The sequence below is a fragment of the Helianthus annuus genome, chromosome 16 (assembly GCF_002127325.2).
Source record: "Helianthus annuus cultivar XRQ/B chromosome 16, HanXRQr2.0-SUNRISE, whole genome shotgun sequence".
NCBI lineage: Eukaryota > Viridiplantae > Streptophyta > Magnoliopsida > Asterales > Asteraceae > Helianthus > Helianthus annuus.
The window spans coordinates 21179372-21201863 of NC_035448.2; the positions used below are offsets into that span (position 1 = coordinate 21179372).

The following is a 22492-nucleotide window of genomic DNA, read 5'->3' on the forward strand; positions in this document are numbered from 1 at the left end:
TGTTCATGTCATTGTGTTTGCTTAAAAGGTTTATCGGAGGAATTGTATGATAAACCGAATGGCACAGTTGAAATACTATGTCATAACAATGCAGCAATCAAAGTGTCCAAAAATCCAGCAGGGCCGGACCATTAGGCTTATCAACCTAGGCTAAGGCCTAGGGCCACCCAAAATAAGGGCCTCCAAAAAAATTCATTTCATATATCAGACTTGTTTTGGGCAATTTAAACAACGTTTCTAGGCTCAAGATTTAGGATTTTACTCCACGAGTCCACACTGTTCGTGTGTACTTCATTCTAGAATCCAAAAGCAGCGCCCCAACAAACCAACCCTCGTTACATGCAACGTCTTTTGAGTTTTGAGTAACCAATGTAAAGCTGATTGCGGGTTGGTCAAAATTAGAGCCAACATTAGGAAAAATCATTGTTACGGTTATTCAATGTCCCAAATTTCAATTGCTGATTTTCTTTATATCAATTCAATAGGCTCCCGACTTTGTAGTTCTCTTAGGGCCTCCAAAAGCGTTGAAACCGCCTTGAAATCCAATTATGCATAGACGAACCAAGCACGTAGACGCCAGATTCTCTTATTTGAGAGAGTTGGTGAATAAAGAGCCTGGAATGGGTTTGAAATGTGATTTAACATGCTTAATTGATAAAGTTTTTTGTGTTTATGTGTGTGGAATTGGATTCCTATGACAAATTGATGTTTTGCTGGTTAAACACGAATTTTGGACGTGTTTAAGACAAATTTTGGACGTGTTTTAGAAGATGTAAATGGATTGGGAGTGAAGAATATGGAAGAAAATATGATTAGGGAATGAAACATGAAGTTTTGGATGCTTATAAGAAGGTGCAAGAGGTTGGAATGCAAGGGAAGTGAAGAAAACACACTTCGGCATAAACCTACGTCACCAGCGTAGCTTACAGCCATCTTGAGTTGTCCTTGGGCAGAATCTACCTAGCGTAGCCTATACCACGGGTTACGAAAATCCCCTGTAAATATGTGAAAAAATAGGGTTTCCATATCTTATTCGTTCCAAACCGCAGAAAAATAACCGGTTTCGGGTTTTCTTCTCGGATTCGGTTCAGAGTAGAGTTCTTTGTGCACCCCTACTCAAGTATTCATTTAGCACACATTATAATTTCCATCAAAATCAGTGTGGAACAAATCCAATCATATAAAATACAGGTACAAGCTTTTAATCTATCACCACCGAACTCGGTATTTAAATGGAATAATTGGATGCCTAAAAAGGTTGGGATTGTCGGTTGGCGCGCGATGGTGGAGAGATTACCGACAAGGACGGCATTGTCCATGAAAGGTATCCAGCCGGCTTCGGTGCTATGTCCTCTTTGCAATGAAGTTCCGGAAACCTGCGATCACCTTTTTGTGTCATGCAGTTTGCTCAATTGGTGTGGTCCGTTATTACTCAATGGTGCAAGATCCCAAATTTTTATGCTTTCAGCCTTATAGATATCCTTCAGGTTAGCGACTTGGTGCCCGGCCCTGTCAAAAGAAGGAAGGCTCTACATGCTGTCGCCCTTGTGTTCCTTTGGAGTATCTGGCTAATGAGGAATAAGGCTGTGTTTGAACAGGTCCCTATCTCAGTCAGTAAGATGGTAGAGGAAATAAAAAGTATGAGCTATCAGTGGGTAAAAAATCGATCAAAAGAGGTCAGTCTCACACGGGATAGTTGGAAGAGGTTTGAAGTTTTCTAATGTTTCTATAATCTTTGTTATGTTTCTGTTACGTTTTTTTCTTTTGTTTCATGTTTGGTGGATGTAATTGTGGTGCTAGCACCTTACTAGGTTGGTGAATAAAAATTTTGTTGGCCTTTCAAAAAATAAAAAAAAAGCTCAAATTTTAATAACATCAATGCTCAGATCAACTTCTCAAGTACATAAATTTTAGATCGTGAAACCCTGAAATTTAATGGTTATGTTTCACGACTTTGGAAGGAAGGAGGTGGACATGTGACATGTCCGAAAAGAGCTTCAATTAATGAACGCAACAAACAATATACAGAACAAAACTTGCAACAAGATATATACATACACACCAAGCAAAAATCACCACAATCATAAACGAAACTATATATCGTCCTAAAACCTAATTAAACGGTTTTGAAATTATTACGCTTCATGATCAGGAGCAGGGGAGTACCAAGCAGGGGACCTTCCTTTTGATCTAAGCAATCTGGTAAATGGAGAGTCTGGCATTCTCCCCTTCTCTTCTTCCTCCATCTCTTCTCGACTCTTCGGCAGTCCGTCCGGCACCGGACACGCTCTTCCGCCTTCAACCGCGGGCGTATTCTCCTGCTTCATATTATTATTCACGTTTGATCTGTTTTGTGACTGCTTTTTTGCCTTGTGAATTTCCGAGATCCCGTGTAAACATCCTATCAAGGATTTCATACCTCCTGATTCCAGTATCACTCTCTCCACCTCTTCCTTTGGTGCTTCTTTCTGTTCATATGTCATTTCAAAAATCAATTACTACTGAGCTTGAATCATACAAAGTGAAATTATACAGTAGATGATCTGATATTTTTAGACTCGAATCAATTACTACTAAACTTTGAATCATACAAATTATAATTTTAATCTTATAAATCAAATAACTACTAAACTTGAATCACACAAATTGTAATCATACTGTAGATAATCTAAATTTTCACCTTGAATCTCTCACTACTAAACCTGAATCATACAAACTGAAATTATACGCTACATATAATCTGATAATTTTAACTTGAATCAATTACTACTAAAAATCATACGGCAGATAATCTGATAATTTCAACTCAAAATCAGTTGCTAGTAAAAACTTGAATCATACAAATTGAAATCATACGGCAGATAATCTGATAATTTTAACCTAAAACAATTACTAGTTTACTACTAAACTTAAATCATACAAATTGAAATTATAGTGTAGCTAATCTGATTATTTAATCTATAATCAATTATTACTACTAAACTTGAATCAATACTGTAGATAATCTGACTATTTTAATATTCAATCAATTATTTTATTTTATTTTACTATTAAACTTGATTCATACAAACTGAAATTAAAAAGTAGATAATCTGATAATTTAATACTTCAATCAATTACTACTAAACTTGAATAACACAAACCGAAATCATACGGTAGATAATCGGATAATCTAATAATCTTACCTCGAGATCCTTGAGCTCGAAATAGGCTCTCCAGCAGCTATACGACGGATCTCCTTCCAGCGTTGAACAGTAATCTGAGTAAACAAAAAAACCTAATTATATTAAAAACAAAATTGATCTTTAATCTATTGGATCTGGTAGTTGTTAGGCCGAATCAGTGAGTAAAAACACATCTGCTCCTTAACGATTCAATAATCAAATATCAATAACTAAAAAATAAAAGTAGATCAGAAAGTGATCGAGCAAAAAACCTGCTAAATCGTTTTCAGATTTCTGAATCAACGGAGGATCCTTAACGATTCGATCAAACTTGCTTCGACTAAAAGGTTCAAGTTTAGGTATATACGCATTGTTTCTGGACGAAGAACAGATCGTCGTCGTTGTCGCCGGAGCTAACGGCGGTGAGCGAACGGTAGGAGATTGAAACGGAACTGATCTTATCATCATCGTGTACGGATGCAAATTGCGTGTGTGAAATACTGAGTGATGGAATTGTTGTGAGATATTATTATTAATAAAGGGGGTTTGGATAAGGATGAGATATTTTCTAATCACTTTTTTTCAGTCGTGTGGTGAGGTTAGAGTGACTGGTGGTTGTTGTAAGAAATATGAAGGATGCGATCTTGGCCGTTGTATGATGATTACTGGAATAATGCAAGCGGGTTTTGGGATTAATTGTGGGCGATGGCCGTTGAGATTGCGACAAGTGTGTTGATCTGGTGCAGTGCCATACATGGGAATGGATTTCTGTGTCCTGCGGATATTTTATTGTGCATGTTGGATTTATGGCCCACGGTTTCACTTTTTTTGTTGTGGAATATCTTATTAACTTATAGGATAAGGTTAGTATCCGCATTCAATACGCGCATATAATGTATATACGGGTGGATGTTCGGGGCAAAAGTGAAAGTATACTAATTTTATTTGCTAATTTCGTGAAAATAACGTTAAAAGAGGGGATGGTTAATCATGCATCATGCGTTGATAGCCGAAAGACAATGGGGTACATGCGCTAATCGGCAGTTGTCTCAATTGTTGAGTGTCATATGCCTTATGTCCAAGACTTGATGCAAAACTACTATCGAGCCGAGGGTCTCACTGGAAGCAGTAGTAGAGGTAAGGCTGTCTACATCTTAACCTTCTTAGACCTTATCTTAGTTTTGCTATGGGTGAAATTTATTTAGCGTTGATGATGATGATGAATTATTGTTACGGCAAGGAAAATTTCATTAAAATAAAGGGAGTCCGAATCTAGCAAGCTGCTAGAAAGCAACAGAATAGATTAACAATTAACAAAAAATTGTATGGACTTGCATATTATCCTAACTAATAAAAAAAGACATTTTCTTGTAGAATCTCCAAATATAAAAGAAAAAGTTTAGTAGTATAAATGTGTTAAAGACTTTGATATCATGATATTAACTACCATATCATATTTCGAATAGTTTGTTATCTAAGATGACGAAACATCATGCTCAACAAAAATGTTAACACAACAGGATGACTCCTTAACCCCTTTAAATACTCATCTCACAAGTATTCACTCCTGAAAAATGTAATTTTACAATACATTACTTTCTTGCTCTAGAGTTTACATCGACTTAGTTACGATAGAACCTGGTTACAAACTTACCCTAGTAGAGTAACAATGTTTTTTATTCTCTAATTAGGAGAGACAAACCTTCAAGATCCTTTTCTGCAACACAACATATGAAGACATGAAGTATTTCACATCCTCGACAAAAGTCGGCTATGCTAAAGACGCAAACTATTGGGACTAAAAGTGTAATTTCTATTACTTAAAAGATCAAATTCAAAAACCAGATGTGCCAAATAAACCACTCATAAATTTTTTTCCCGATTTACAAGTAAACAAAAAAACACACTAACTTGAACAACCAATAGTTCCTAGGCCATCAAAACAAATACATGTGTACGTGGTACAAGTATGATTATGTGATATCATGTCTTACATCTATACAGATTCTTGCTACACTTTTGTGTACACTTGGAATATGATCAACAAATAATGTTGCCCCAATTATATACCCAATCAACAACTTTAACCACTTTGTCAATCTAAACATCAAAACTTTGTGATCTAAATGAGGCATATCTAAACCGCCGGATCATTTTTCTTCTCGTGCATATTTGTTACGATGTCTTGCAGCTCTGGAAAAACCGTTATGAGTACAAGTTCAAGCAAACCGTACCCAAGTTGCTTCAAACACACAGCAGACTGCAAATTATGCACATTTTTACAATTAAACCAACTACTCTATATGTTAAAAACCATAATGTATATACCTTACCTGGAGAAAATAATAAATGTCTTTAGCACTTCGCGTGTATTGTTTGTGTCCGATCAGGCTGACCAATGTAGTCGGGGCTCCCTCTGAAAAAAAATATTCAACATATATTACAAAATAAAGAGTAAAATGCCATTTTCTTCCCTGAGATTTGGCCAATTTTGCGACTTTCCTCCAAAGGTTTGTTTTTCCGCATCTGGATCCAAAAGGTCGGAAATCTTGCCCTTTAAGTTAACCAAATTGCCCTTTAAGGTCTGAAATCTTTTTACAAAAAGTGAAAAAGACCGAATTGCCCTTTAAGTTAACCAGAAAAAAACATAAAAGCCCCTGACTTGAAGGAGAGAAATGGATGGAGTTAACGAGCTGGATGAAAATGGCAAGATTACAAACCATAGTTACCTAAATCGCTAGGGTAGCCACGATCCACGTATTGGATCGTGGTGTACCCAATCGCCATTCGCTACTGATCCGGAACGTCATGGTACGGCGATCCAGATTGATAAGGTCCGGCGATCCAGATTGATAAGGTCCGATGATCCAAATTGATAAGGTACGGAGATCCAAATTGACAAGGTACGGGGATCCATATATAATTTTAGGTGGGAAATTAGCTGACTGTTGGCTTTCCCCTGTCATTACTAGTACTGCTTTTTTTGAAGGCCCTGTAACATTACTGATGATTCCAATTACCAAGATCAATTTCACATATAAGTAATTAAATCCTATAGGCTAGAACAAGTATAAATACCCTTCAATGTCTATCAAATTTCATCACCAGTTTGTTACCCTCTTCTCCCACACTTCTACACTACAATTTCAATTAGATCTCAGAGATTCTAATTCTAACATGGTGTTTGGCAAACGTAATTCTCAAGGAGGTAGTGAAACACAAAATTATGTTGATTTAGAGGAAGAGGTTCAACAAAGTGATCCAATTCCAACATCAACAATTTGCAACATTCCACATGAAGAAATGAATTTATAGTAGGATTCCAACGCAAGCCGATGCGGTGACAATGGATGCAATCGATTAGTGGGCTACCTATGGGGCGGAGACTCCAGAATTGGCATAGGTAGCAAAAAAAGTACTTTCTCAGGGGCATTTATGTTTTTTTTTTTTTTTGTTAACTTAAAGGGCAATTCGGTCTTTTTCACTTTATGTAAAAAAACCGAATACCCCTTTAAATGGCAAGATTTCAGACCTTTTGGATCCAGATGCGAAAAACAAACCTTTGGAGGAAAGTCGCAAAACTAGCCAAACCTCGGGGACGAAAATGACATTTTACTCTAAATTATATAAAACATTTGGATAAAATGCAAAACATTATATATTTACCTAATATCATCTTTTTGATATCGCTAGCTCTACGCGCAGCCTCTAGCTGCTCCTCAAATGACCCTTTATTATTTTTACTGCCGGATGGAGTTTTGCAAGAACTCTCATTTGACTGGGAAGAATCTGTTTGATTTGCTCTTAATTTCAGAAAAAAGGTGCCTTCAGGCCACAGAACCTAACAGCAGTTGCATTTTCAAATTAGATTTTAAAAAAGAAAATAATAAAAATACAGAAAATATATATCAACTGTTTAGCAACTAACTTACATCTTGGATCCAGTAAATTCCTTGAGCAACAAGACTATCCCTTCTGAGAAAACGAATTTGCCTTAAGAGCCAGTCATCAATAGCATCTTCCATCATTAGTTGCAAGATTTGCTTTGATATCCAAAACACCTGTCGTCTGCGTACGCAAATATTAATCATCCGAGGTATGGATTTTGATACTACAGCTAGATAAACCAAATGACAAACCTTAACCAGCCTCTTCTGTTGAGTTGAAATATTTTGTCCACCAAATTTAGCAAGGGTAAACTTACATTCGGCGGGGCCCACTGGAAAAGGACACACAGAAAACAGATAATAAATACAAACGAAAATTCGAGAAAGGCGTTATTAATATATCAACATAACAATTAACGGTGTGAACTTCTAACACGACACAAAAACATGACACGTACCTAACACGAGATTCATGGATTTGGGTTTAGGTCAATTTCAGGTCGAACCCACGAACAAGTATAGCTAAGCTGGTTGTTTTGGTCAACCTGAAGGATTTGTAAGTTGACCCGTTTAATTTTATACTTCTTATTAAAATGTGTTCTGTGTCATAAGTTATCCTGATTGGATTATGACAAAATTTAAAAGATAAATAAGAAACGTGCAGCCATTTTAAAATTTACAGATTTAATATTTTATATACATTTGTATCTTTTTGTAGAAAAATTGTAATTTTTGAGTTATTAGTATGCAAAAAAAAAACAGAATAAAATAAAATTCCGGGTTAAACAGCCATGTTCGTGTCAACCCGTGGGTTGATGTATGTGATACGATTCTTGGGTTCGTGTCATGTTCAGGTTCGACCCACCAACCCATGAACATGACTAATTTAGCACATGTAGGCCTGTAAAAGAACCTAACATTCATGAACTGTTTGTGAACTTGTTCGGTGGGAAGTTCGTTAATGTTCGTTTATTTAATAAATGAACGAACATGAACAAAATCTTAATCTTTTGTTCATTTAATCAAACGAATGAACATGAACACACATGTTCGTTCATTTATGTTTGTGAACGCCTGTTTATGTTCGTTTAAATTTTAATAAATACAAAAGTAGTTATATTTATATAAATATAAACATAAAATGCGCTTTCTAACTATTTATATAAATATAGCTAATTGATAATTGGGCTTTCCAATGGAACCTGTCGTAATTAATCAATCATTTATATAAATAAAAAAGTTACGTTATGTTTGTTTATGTTTGATCACTTATGTTCATTTGTGTTGTTTATGTTTGTTAAAATATGTTCGTTTAAGTTTGTTTGTTTATGTTCGTGAACTATTCGTTTAGGTATTAAACGAACGAACATAAACGAACACGAACATACCCATTTTTAATGAACGAACATGAACAAAAAAATGTGTTCGCTTATATGTTCGTGTTCAGTTAAAGTTAAATGATTATGTCCGTGTTCGTTCGGTTCATTTACAGGCCAACCTGTAATAACAAACGCAAAACTAAATTACATTATGGAGATAACTAATGTCACCTCTGCTGGCACACCAAGTGGATCTTCTTTAAGACCAGAAGTTGAGGGATAATTCGCAGCAACACTGAGTAATTCAGATCGAACTTCTGAGCTAATTCCATTCCGTTCATTACTTTGTGCAGCGGGCCTTCCTTCCTTATAAGAAGAACTGTTAGCCACGTTTCTGTTAGCAACTGAAGCAGAAGATTCAGAAGGTAAACCCGGGCCCGCAGCTTTCTTCTTTAAACCACCGGAAACCCCTTTGAATTGGCGTACCGTATCATCTACAGCATCGCCCACATTCACTGATAACCAAAGATAAGGCAAACATCAGTAAATAGTAGTTAGGCTACGATAAAGTGACATAATGGCTATTTTGGTAATTTTAATCAGTTGAAATTGTTAGATTGGTCATGTGGCATTTTTCTTTGAAATTATTATTGTTATGGCAAACATCACTGAAAACGCCATTTTGGTCCATTTTGGTAATCGTGCATTTTTTTATCTGATTTGGTCATTATCTTTTTTTGACGGGTTAAATGCCATGCAAGCAACTTAAAAAGCTTATAATTTCCTGATAAGTTGCTTGCAGAAGTTGCATGGCATTTAACCCGTCAAAAAAGGTAATGAGTCAGTTTAAATATAATACGTGTTCGGGCTTATTTTCATGTGCGTTTTCAGTTGCTCTACGTTTTGACATAAATTTTGTTTGAAAACAAGTTGGGTCAAATATTTGACGATACAAGTTCGAGTTACTTTAAGTTTCGACGCCACCGGAACACGTGGTAGGTCAAAATGTAGTTACCTATAAATTGTTGTTGTGGAACTTGTTGATGCTATGCAAGTTGCCACATCTTATGTCATTTGTGGTAAATGATTGTGGAAAATATGTATTAAAAATCAACGTCGAGTTTATCTTTTCTTTAATCAATCTGTATTAGAAAATGATTATTAGATGTCACTAGACAAAAATACATGCCATGTTAGCAAATAAATGGCATGCTAGCGTTGGACAAATAATTAGTTGCTACAATATTTAATACAGTTTAACTTGGCTTCTAAATCTAGAAAAATCATAATAGAATCCTACTTGGTTTCTATTTTACGCCTACTTAAAATGTTGGTTGCTACAATCACAAAGAAAAATGTATAATCATATTAATAAGAACATTAAGAATAAGCAACATACCTGCTAAGGTTCTCACCACCGATGATGACCTTCCAAAAGAGTAACTCTGCAGTGGTAGATTGGTAATTTCCTTTAGAAGTACTACTCTTGAATATTAGCATAAATAAACGTACACACAAACACAAACCCTTGAAGACATGCTTAAGAAGTCCCAAACTTCATGTTGCTCAGCAATATTGGCTATAGACAAAAGATCCTGCAAAAACATAACTTTTTCAATTTTAAATCAACAGATTTAGTTTTTGGAAAGAGTAAAATGCCATTTTTGTCCCTGAGATTTGGCTACTTTTGCGACTTTCGTCCAAAGGTTTGTTTTTCTACATCTGGATCCAAAACGTTTGAAATCTTGCCGTTTTCATCCAACTCGTTAACGCCCCGCCTGCAGCGTGCGCATATAATGTATATATGTGCAGGTCCTCGGGAGGTATTAGACAATAAGTTAATTGCATTATAATATAGGGATTAGAGTGTAATTATATTTAGTATTTATATCCCATGTAATCTGAGTTTTAATGATATACAAGAATACAATACAATTACCAAGTTTATCTTGGTATCAGAGCGTACGATCCTTAACCCAATTTTTCTGCCGCCAACACAATGGCCGGCCTCTGCAATCAGACATCGCAGGTAACAATTGCCTGCCTATTCTCTTTTTCAATCAGATATCGCAGCAACAACAGCAGCCCTTTTTGATTTCAATCGAACATCGCAGGTAACAGCCGCAGCCATACATAGGGGCGGATCCAGCATATAACAAGGGGCAACCCCCGCTACGGCTTGGCGCTCCGGCGGTAGTGTAAAATTAGTGTAAATTTTGGAAAAATATAACGTTTTTTCGATTTCGTTACCGCTTTTTTATAAAACGTTACGGCTTGGCGGATTTTCTAGATCCGCCACTGGCCATACACACCTTTTTCATTCGTTTTTATCGGCAGCACTACAATGGCTCTTCTTGCTTCCTTTTCCCAAGCCGAGAAAACCACTAACAATTCTCACAAGTTCAGATTCACACTTTCTCCAACCAATTATGTGTATTGGAAAGCTATGTTACAACCGTTTTTGATAACCAGCAATTTGTTCCGTTATGTGCTGCCCACCGATAACAATACAAGCCTCTGGCTCTTCTGGAAAAGACAGACAAAGATGATGACGCTCACGTCCATATGCTGATTTTGTCTACTGTTTCCGAGGCTTCTTTTCAGCATGTACAAGGAACTCCTGAAAATCCAGATGAAAAGCGATTAAACCTCGTCTGCTTATCTTGTTAGAGCACGGGAGTATTCTGATGCTCTTGTCAACATTGGTAAACCTTTTCCAGAGGGAGGGAGATCTGGTTATGCTGGTTATTTCTGGGCTGCGGGATGAGTACAATGGCCTGAAGTCCATGTTGGTTGCTAGGCAGTTTCCAACAACCTTTGCTGAATTACATGGACTCTTATCAGATCATGAGTATATGATCAATAAGCAGGTTCCTGATGTCTCTTATGCTCAAGCTTTCACGGCTGTTAACACTAGCCGTACTTCTACCGCTACCACTCCATCAGATGCTATTTTGGCTGTCCAACAACTGGCTGCGCAGCTGGGTATTCAACTACAAACAAGCCCCATCACCCAATCACTTACACAAGCATTCTATACAAATCGGCCAGGAAATAATCGTGGACGTGGTCAGACAAATCAATCAGGACATAACCGTGGACGAGGGAACTACAACAATCGCAATCAAGGAGGAGGTAATCGTAGTCAAGTTCCTGGCTACCAGACATGGGTTCTAATCAACATGTTGCACCAGATCTCTCTAGCTTGGATACTTCTGAGGCCTATTACGGTGACGACCATCTTCATGTTGGCAATCGTAAGGCATTACCCATCCTACATATTGGTTCCTCACACTTTTATTCACCAAACAAAACCTTTTCCCTTAAAAAACATTCTTCATGTACCTGAAGTCAAACAAAACTTACTCTCCGTTCAACAATTCTGTCATGACAATAATGAGTTTTTTGAATTTCACTCTACTTTCTTTTGGTTTATGCATCACCCATGATTCAGATACACTTCTTCATGCTTACACTGATGCGGCTTACAACTCACTGAGTGCTTTCTCAGATGCTGACTGGGCTGGTTGCCCGGATGACCGTCGATCCACCGGAGGGTATGCCATATACCTTGGGTCAATTCTTGTTTCTTGGTCTGCACGAAAGCAACGTACTATCTCTAGGTCATCCACAGAATCCGAATACAAGGCATTAGCAGACACGGTTGCTGAACTCACTTGGCTTCAAACTCTTCTTCATGAACTTCGGTTCCTGTTAAAGCAGTTCCTACTTTATGGTGTGACAACTTGGGTGCTACGTATCTCTCGGCAAATCCTGTTTTCCATGCACGTACAAAACATGTAGAAGTGGATTTTCACTTTGTTCGTGAAAAGGTTGCACAATGGAAACTAACGGTTCAGTTTATATCTACCAATGATCAGATAGCAGATTTGTTCACAAAGTCGTTGCCTTCACAACGATTCATCACACTACGGTCCAAGCTTAAGGTCGCTTCCCGACCTTAGCTTGCGGGGGAATATTAGACAATAAATGAAGTATATTATAATATAGGGATTAGAGTGTAATTATATTGAGTATTTATATCCCATGTAATCTGAGTTTTAATGATATACAAGAATACAATACAATTACCAAGTTTATCTGGAGGCAAGAGTGAAATTGCACTAATTTTAACATTATTTTACTGATTTCGTGAAACAACGTTAAAAGCGATGACGGTTAATCATGCATCATGTGGTGGCATTGATAGCCAAAAGACAAGGGCACACATGCACTAATTGGTCTTTGTCCCGACTGCTGACTGTTATGTGCCTTATGTCCAAGGCTTGATACAAAACTACTATTGAACCGGGGGTCTCATTGGAACCGGTCTCTCTATTCCTATGGGATAGAGGTAAGGCTGTCTACATCTTACCCTCCTCAGATCCTACCTTAGATTTGCTATTGGTGTGATTCACTGAGTACGATGATGATGATCAAGGGTATTTTCGTCTTTTTAGATATTTTGTGATGATTAAAGGGTTTAGGTGGGGAGAAAGTCAACAAACTGGATCTTTATTTCTTATTGTGTCTTTTATTTTGATAAAAATTTTCTAAAAAGACGTAAATGCCTCTCATTTAACGGAGAAAAATGGATGGAGTTAACGAGTTGGATGGAAATTGGTAAGATTTCAAACCTGTTGGATCCAGATGCGAAAAAATAAAACTTTGGACGAAAATCGCAAAAGTGGCCAAACCTCAGGGACGAAAATGGCATTTTACTCTTTTGGAAATTTAATAGGAAATCTGGAACCGTACTTGAAGATATTTATCAAGTTGTATACAACGTTGATGAACAAACGCATCCTCTGTGCTAGATGAGAAAATTCTTTTAGGAGGCAAATGTAATGTGTAATTGGGAATGGCTTTAAGATGTCGATGCAGTCTCTCAAAATTCCGGTATCTGTTAACAAAATAGATATAAAAAATAAGTACCTAATTTTTCGGGTAATTTGGCCGGTACGAACGAACACGAACATAGGCGTATCCGTGTTTGTTCATTTATATTAACCGAACACGAATACGAACACCGACATATAATCGAACAACTTTTTGTGTTCATGTTCGTTCATTAGGAAAATAGGTATGTTCGTTCATTTAAAACTAAACGAACAGTTCACGAACGTAAACAGACAAACAAACAAACTTATACGGAGAAACATAATTGAAATAACATAAATGAACATAATTGACCAAAATAAACGAAGACAAACGAACCAACACTAATTTTTTTATATGTAAACTAGTGATTAATTACGATAAGTTCCATTGTAAAGCTTATATTTATTACATGAAAGCCTAATTACTAACTATTTATAATTATATAAGTAGTTATAAAACCACTTTTATGTTTATATTTATATAAATATAACTACTTATGTATATATTAAATTTAAATGAACGTAAATAAACAAACATAACCGGATGTTCACGAACATAAATGAACAAACAAAATATATGTTCATGTTTGTTCATTCGTTTATTAAAATAAACGAACTTTCCACCCACGAACAGTTCTTGAACGTTCGGTTCGTTTACAGGCCTATGGGTAATCATAGAAAAATGTTAACAGAAAGAGCTCAGGAACAAGACCTTCGTTTTACAAACCAAGTCTTGTTATCGGCATCTGTCACTGCAATGGAATAAACCGCAAATGATTTCGAGTCAAGATTTTCAAAGTACGCTCCGAGAACCTGTAAAATGTGAATAAATCAGCATAGAATAAAGAAATTGAAGTTAAAAATCCTTAAAATAATCTTACCCGACACCTGAGCTTCGGAACATAACCATCAGTACGTGTTACTTGTTCAGAACCAACATTATTAACATTATGTACATCATTATCTACACCAACATTCGCACTATAAAACTCCGAAATTATCGGTCCACCAACTTGATTTTGATCAGAAACACTGTTAGAACTTTCCAAATTTGGTACACTAGAAGTATTTCCATCAATTATATCAGAAGGATCTGATATCTTGCTTTCACCACTCAAAATTCTACCATCAAGATTTTGTTGTTGATCATATTCATATTCATTTATTCCAGAACGTACTACTTGCTTTTGAGTTTTCTTTTTGTAATTTTTCCCTTTGGTCCACATATTTTCAAGATTTTCAGGCTGAAGGACTTCTTTTCTTCTTTCCGCACGAACCCGGGCCCAAGCAGAGGACCGTGTGTTCAACAGTACATCTGGAACCGGCCCACTTACCATGGGCCCAGGTGGATTTAAACCTGTTCCATTTTGATCATTGGGTGTATTGTTCTTTTGACTGCTAGAAGAGTCGCTTTTTGTAGAAGTCAATTCTTGACTTTTTTGCTGGTTCTGGTTTTGACCCGTGACGTTAGTTGACTGATCGTCAACTGCCTCATTTCCTTCTTTGTTATTGTTGGCGAGAAGAATACCCTCAATCAGTTCATTGATATGCCTGTTAAAACACATCAAATAGAAAAAAACTATTAAATGAAAAAGAGTAAAATGTCATTTTCGTCCAAAGGTTTGTTTTTCCGCATCTGGATCCAAAAGGTTTGAAATCTTGCCATTTTCGTCCGGCTTGTTAACTCCTTCCATTTTTCTTCGTTAAGTCAGGGGTATTTCTGTCTTTTCTGTTAACTTAAAGGGCAATTCGGTTTTTTTTTTCACTTTATGTACAAGCATTTAGCATAATGTACAAGTATTCAAAAGACCGAATTTCCCTTTAAGTTAACAAAAATGATGGAAATACCCCCCCGACTTAACGGAGAAAAATGGATGGAGTTAATGAGCCGGACAAAAATGGCCAGATTTCAAACCTTTGGATCAGATGCGAAAAATCAAACCTTTGGACGAAAGTCGCAAAAACTGGCCAAACCTCAGGGACGAAAATGACATTTTACTTGATGAAAAAAAAAAGTAAGTCGACCACAAATTCTTACAAACTCACCCGGGGCTTGCGAATCTCATCACGGGTTCCATTACCAAACAAGTTAAAAGCTCTCGCACAATGCATCGAACTAACGGGCATTGTGCTTCACGAGGTCTAAGAACCGCAGCCAAAACCGCCCCCATGATCCGTTTAAGAAACTACAACATTAAGCACCATTAGATAATATTCACAAAACAATAGTCATCACTCATTGTACTAACTAATTCGCATTAAATGCTTAAAACTCTCCACTCACACCTTGTACTCACTCTCTGAAGATATCAAAGCTGGATGAAGCTCTTTGGAAGCCATTAGATGACGCTTTAATCTTTCGTCTCGTTCTTCAGAAGACAACGTCACCATAACCTCCGTCCCAATTGCAGCTTGATTTTTCCTAAAAAGCTCCAAATGATCCCCTACTAAATCAACTAAATCCCTGAAACAACCGAATACATAACCAAACAACAATATTAATCACAGCTTCCGTCGGTTTCAAAGTGTGTACTAACTAAGAAAGTATTTTACAGTTCTAGACATACCAACCTGGTTAGCAAGTCAACAAGGTTTATATCCTTAACCCGTATCGAAACCTCAGCAAAAATATCCATAATAATCGCATGAATCAGCTGCGGTGCTTCCTTATCCGGCGTTATATCCGAATACCACAAATCTAAAACAAACTCTTGCAAAAGTTTGTTAACAAAATCCTCTAGAGCCGCCTCAACTACCGGCGAATCAATCTTCCGTTTCCATTTAGGCTGTTGAGGCAACGCCGAAAGCCGAGAATCATTCACAGACATCTGTTTTCTCTCTAGGTGAGACAAGTATGATTGCCTATTAGGTCTCCTAATCTTCCAATGAAAATCCACTTCACTAATCACAATATGAACCACTGATATTATCACAATCGCTATCGGAATATTCATCCACATCGATTTACTCGTGTCTGTCAAATTAAACAATATAACAATCATCCGAAATTTCGAATACTATTGGTTAAACCGTTAAACTAAACCTACGATCAGATTTCGTTACAGAATTGATTCTGTGTTATGATAAATGATCTAGGGCAATAAATTAGGGCAAAATGTGATAAAATTGGAATTGAAATTGACAAATTGAGAATGAATTAAAACGGAATTATGGAAAGTTACGTGTTAAGAAGTAAGTGACGATGAATATGCAAACCGTCCACCACACTGTACGGAGCCTTGCTTCTTCGATTAGATCCTGTAATGTTTCCATTGAGGAATAGAAGATCGTTGACGTAAAACGTTAATGCATGATTGAGAATGTCATGAATTGAGGAGGAATATATGAACGAACATTGCAGATTGAAATCGTAACAAACCCTAAGGAGAATTGATTCGATGAAATTCTTAATCGAGAATTTAGGTATGATGATTTTTTGGTTTCAAAATTTTGATCCGTGGTGGAAGAGGGAGAGGGATACACTGATACAGTCATGCAGGTTACGAATGATCTGGAATATCTACGTCACTGGTGAGTTGTAATATCCATCGTGGCATGTTATTCTTTACCGTGGATATTCGGTTGGTATTAGTTTGGTTTGTTACAGTATCAGGTCGGAATCGGTTTATCAGGTCAGTAATGGCACCGGTGGGAGTGTGGAGAAAACTACAAAAACGAATACCGGTATTGGTACTGATGTTGTTTGGATAGAATCGGTTAGGTCTGTAATGGTAAAAAACAAAGAGAATTAATTTATTTGATGCGTTTGATTTTTTATAAACTTTTACTGAAACGTAGCCTATTTAGATAATAATAAATACGTCGCAACGGTATATTATAAATTTTACAAAAAAATAATTATATTATATTATTAAACAACGAAAAAACAAAAGGCATTATTATCATTACTAGCGGTAAGACCCGTGTGCAAAAACGGGTGGTTTCTTAGAAAACCATGCATAACACATATTGACATAAAGTAAAAAAATAATTAGTGCATACTTACAAAATTGATGTAAACTAATGGTCAATAGGTTTATTCAACAGAAATTCCATTATGTTGATAACCAAACCACTGTTGTCTATTAACTGTTAAAAATCTCTGTTGCTTTCCAACAGACTTTCCTAAAAACTGTCATCCATTATCTCCAACAGAGCTTGTCAGATGGATAAATAGTAAGTATCAGATGTTAGTCAACCCAGGTTAAAAAGATCAGTCAACAGAAATTACAAAGGTTAGTAAACAGATGTTAAGAGAATAATGTTATTAACAAAGAATTTAGTACTCTCATTAAAAATGAGACCTGCAAACTTGTTACTACAACGCCAGATATAAACATTTTTCGCAGCATGTGTTCTCAGGATAGGCTTAATGCAGAGCAAGTATCAGATGCTTTCAAAAATTTGTATTGCTTTCCAACAAACATTTCCTAACAACGGTTCCTCTATTATACCCAACAGACGTTGCCAGGTTGACAGATGTTTAGTATCATCATAGATTTTGTAAAACTTCTTTGTAAACCACATTAGTAGTGGTTGTACAGACTCGTTTCTCTTTATCACAAATCAAAACTTTCAACCCTTTCCTACTTTTTATCCTAGATACAGCAACATAGAGCTGGCCATGACTAAAAACTGGACGTGGAAGATATAAACCAACACGCTCCAATGATTGTCCTTGACTTTTATTTATTGTTATAGCAAAACACAGTGAAAGTGGGAATTGTCTTCGAGAAATCTTCACTGGTATTCTTTTATCAGAAGGTGTCATCTTCAGTCTTGAAATCAAAGTATGATGACCTATATTAGTCCCTGTGATAATTTTTGCTTCAATCACAACTTTTCCGAGCTTCATGACTTGTAAACGTGTACCGTTACACAATCAATTTGCATGATCAATGTTTCTAAGTAACATCACTGGAGCACCAAGTTTCAGTACTAATTTATGGTTAGGTAAACCAGATAAACGAAGATTGTTTAATACATCAGGAGGAAACAATGCCATATTAAGCTTTGATTCTTCCTCAGATTGGCATAAACTATCTGAACTAAAATAAACCTTTTCTTCACCAGGCAGACTCTCTAACAACAATTTACTTATTGAATCCACTACTTCATTAGTTGGAGCAAGAATCGCTCTTTGTTGGAAATATGTTAAAACCCACAAAAACTTATTCATGTCCGGATATGTAAATGAAATGAGAGAAGAAATAGGATTGACTTAGTCATGAATAAGTAAATCATCTGGTATTTCAATATCTATCTCACCATCATTTTCTTCACCAAGCAGACCATCACCAAGCTTTAAATCCATTCTCCAAATTCCTTTAATCCTGACAACCAACTCTTAATCTCATATTCTCAGTTAGCTTTAGTACTTGACAGTATCGCCATATATAAGAAGAATTCAAAGAAGCATTGACTATCATTGTTCTGGTACCTTTAGGGATAACTGGAAGAATTTGTCTAAAATCACCACCAAATAGAATGACCTTTCCCCCAAAAGGCTTGGATTCCATGTTCGGTTGACTGGAACGTGATATGTCTCTCATTGTTCTATCAAGAGCCTTGAAACAATGCTTGTGAGTCATAGGTGCTTCATCCCAAATAATCAAAGTTGCTCTTTTAATTAAATCACCTAACTCAGTATCTGTCACACCCCAACCGATGGCGGAAACATCGGGATGAAATGAACAAATTGCTCAAAACAACGTAACACTAAATGTGACAATATGAATTAAATCATTTTATTAAAACTAAAGGGTAATACAAAGTTTCAAACATCCAAATATAAATTCAAACAATAGTTTATTTCTAGAATGAGTTCCTAAGCCATCCTAGCTTGTTTTCTTGTATCTTGATCAATCAACCTGCAATATGTATTAAAATAAAGTCAACAAAAGCATGTTGGCGAGTATACAAGTTTTCATACATAGCATAGTACGTGTTTAAAATGTTGCTCATATCCAAATGTGAAATACAATATCATGTTAACAGTTTACTCGAAACGATGTTACTCTACGTGTCCAAACCAAAGTTTAACGCAATTAACGTGTCCAACCCAAAAGTGTACGGGTGGTTTTTAACATAGTTTAACCTAACAATACCCGTTAATATAACGGGAGGGGCGTTTCTCAACCTATAGCGCTACCATGGTTAGGGGAGGCTTGTACGAAGTTAATGAACACATAGTCATGAATGTTTACATTAGCATAACATGTCTAACATGATTAAAATGTATCACATAGGGTAAGGATAGAGTGTGCGTAAAATGTTTGATGTGATTGTGATGTTTGATATAGAATACATATTGCACCCAAAAGTGGAAAATAGAAAATGGGTCATGTATACTCACAGTGCTTGCGTTGCGCTTTCTTGTAATAATGCACGAGTAATTGATAGGAAACCAAGAGGATGAACAAAAGTGATTAACCTAGATACGAAATTCGACACAAGAGGTGATTACTATAAGTTTAAATAGTTATCCCAATCTCTATATTAGTTATTTATGTATTTAACTCGTTATTAAAGTTAGAAATTAACGTAAAGTAAATACAGAAAATAAAAGGATTAAAATAAAATTGAATTGTTATTTGATTTATATGGTTGTCATCATCTTCATAATAATAAACATAAACGTATACAAATGTTTATTTGAAATAAAACCCATAATTTGTAGTAAACTTTATAATTCAAGGATCTACTTTTTGTCATCTTCCTCATTTGAAAATATGGACCATACGCACAGTTTATATATATATATATATATAGGGGAGCGCTAAAATGAAAACCACCTCCAGTTGTAAGAACCACGTGAACCACTTTCTGGCTATTAGATCAAGTAGATGGATGGATGAGATTAAAAGTATTTAAAAAATAATATTAAGTATTTTTTGTCTTATTATGTCTTTAATATTTTAATCAAAAAGGGTAATTTAGTAAAATTACTTTTTTTTGTCTTTTAGTCTTTATTATTTTTTTATTACATTTTTGTTTTATTATATTACTTTTTATTTTTTAATCAGAATCTTTTTATTAAAAATCATTTTTAAATTCAGATTTTTTAACAAAACAATTAACGTTTTTTGCGAGCCGAGCTTTTTCAAACGTCGTTTTTTTTACACGCCGTTATTTACGCCGTCATTTACGTTAAAAAACTTTACTTGCATTAAAAATTACGTTTTCCGTTTTTTCACCCGGCTTTTTCACGCCTCGTTTTTTGACATGCCGTTTTTTCGCCCGGCTTTTTCACGCGTCGTTTTTTCAACGCGCCGTTTTTGCGTTTTACGCCCCGGTTTTTTACGTTAACGTTATTTACGTTTTACGCGCCGGTTTTTGGCGTTTTACGTCCAGGTTTTTACGTTAACGTTATTTACGTTTTACGCGTCGGTTTTTTGCGTTTTACGTCCCAGTTTTTACGTCAACGTTTTTTTTTTTGCATTTTACGCACCGGTTTTTTACGTTAACGTTTTTTTACGTTTTACGCGCCGGTTTTTTACGTTAACGTTATTTACGTTTTACACGCCGTTTTTTTGCGTTTTACGTCTCGGTTTTTTACGACAACGTTTTTTTACGTTTTACGCGCCGGTTTTTTATGTTAACGTTTTTTACGTTTAACACGCCGGTTTTTTACGTTAATGTTTTTTACATTAACGTTTTTTACGTTTTACGCGCCGGTTTTTTACGTTAACGTTTTTTACGTTTTTACGTTTAACACGCCGTTTTTTACATGCCTTTTTACGTTAAACTTTTTATGTTTTTAAATGTTAAGTTTTATGTAAAACTTTTTACGTTTTAAGTTTACGTTTTACTTTTTTAAGTTTTACGGTAAGCTTTTTACGTTTTACTTTTTTAAGTTTTACGTTTTACTTTTTATGTTAACGTTTTTACGTTAACGTTTTTTTCGTTTTAGTAAAAAAAATTTACGTATTTACGTTTTACCTAAAATTTTTTACGTTAAAAAGTTTACGGTTGACGTAAAAAAGTTTACGGTTTAATTTTTTTTTACAAAATTTTTTTTACGCAAAAATGAACGGACCCAGAAATCGCAAACTCAATGAAGCGTCTCAGATATATTGTTATCATCATCGACGCCTAAAAATAAAAAAATAAAAAAGGAGTATATTTATGTACTTGCTCATGATCATGGTTTAAATGGATCGATTTTGTTGGAAAATGCAGGTTATGACAATAAATCCAGTTTACTAATTGTGAAACGTTTAATCATTCGAATGTATCAACAGAATCATTAAACAGACTGCATTTTTGGGGCACAACAAGAATTTTTATAAGCAAGTAATGTCAGAGGTTTCTTCAACCATTATGGAAATTCCATTGTCTCTGCGATTAATATCTTCCCTAGAAAGGAAAGGGGTAGTTAAATCCGATAATTTACGATCAATTCATTCCATATTTTCTTTTTTAGAGGACAACTTTTCACATTTAAATTATGTATTAGATATACTAATACCTTACCCAGCTCATCTGGAAATCTTGGTTCAGGCTCTTCGCTATTGGATCAAAGATGCTTCCTCTTTGCATTTATTAAGATTCTTTCTCCATGAGTGTCATAATTGGGATAGTCTTATTACTTCAAATTCAAAGAAAGCCAGTTCTTTTTTTTCAAAAAGAAATCACAGACTATTCTTCTTCCTATATACTTCTTATGTATGTGAATATGAATCTTTATAAGTTCATAACCCAAGCCCATTACCATTTTGGGCGGAACAGATCTACTAATTCTTTGATTCCAGTTAGTAAGAGGGATCTTGAACTAAGAAATAGACCCTAGAAACTAAAAAAGGGTATCCTGAGCAATTGCAATAATCGGATTCATTGATATTCCTGGTATAGTAGATGCTATCACACATACAATCATACTCAATTCGATGGAATTGTTTGATCTTAAAGGGGATCTTCTATAATTTCGCACGTGAGGGGTTATTTCTTGGTTTCGTCCAGTCATTAATAACTTGATTATTTTTAGATAATAGTAGATAGAAACAACGCTTGTAAGGAGTCCTATTAAAACCAATAAATATAGGCCTGCCTGCCATCCACACCAGAATAAATAGAGTTTTCCGAAAAAACCTGCTAGTGGAGGAAGACCTCCTAGCGATAAGAGACATAGGGCTAAAGAGAGAGCCAAAAAAGGATCTTTGACAGAAGAAGATTATGGAAACACTTACTCGAAATCTCACTTATCAGATTCCATTGTGGAAGACAGAATTTTTTCTGAAGAA

The 22492-nt window shown here is 35.7% G+C and overlaps 2 protein-coding genes and 1 pseudogene across 2 annotated transcripts; 1 reads left to right on the forward strand and 2 right to left on the reverse strand.

Moving 5' to 3' along the window:
* Positions 1-1964: 1964 nt before the first annotated feature.
* Positions 1965-3695, reverse strand: LOC110915559 (CCG-binding protein 1). Its single transcript, XM_022160282.2, has 3 exons — positions 3437-3695; positions 3186-3259; positions 1965-2468 (listed from the first exon to the last, which is right to left on the reverse strand). Exons 1-3 carry the CDS (start codon positions 3630-3632, stop codon positions 2136-2138), a joined length of 603 nt encoding a protein of 200 aa, XP_022015974.1. The 5' UTR covers positions 3633-3695; the 3' UTR covers positions 1965-2135.
* Positions 3696-5071: 1376 nt separating this feature from the next.
* LOC110916542 lies at positions 5072-16763 on the reverse strand. Its single transcript, XM_022161250.2, has 15 exons — positions 16433-16763; positions 15822-16224; positions 15537-15714; positions 15297-15436; positions 14132-14801; positions 13963-14063; positions 13129-13273; positions 9897-9965; positions 9770-9815; positions 8602-8885; positions 7304-7383; positions 7097-7232; positions 6831-7005; positions 5498-5580; positions 5072-5424 (listed from the first exon to the last, which is right to left on the reverse strand). The coding sequence occupies exons 1-15, from the start codon at positions 16521-16523 to the stop codon at positions 5302-5304; spliced, it is 2724 nt and encodes a 907-aa protein (XP_022016942.1). The 5' UTR covers positions 16524-16763; the 3' UTR covers positions 5072-5301.
* On the forward strand, positions 16744-21941 carry LOC118488178 (annotated as a pseudogene).
* Positions 21942-22492: the final 551 nt, after the last annotated feature.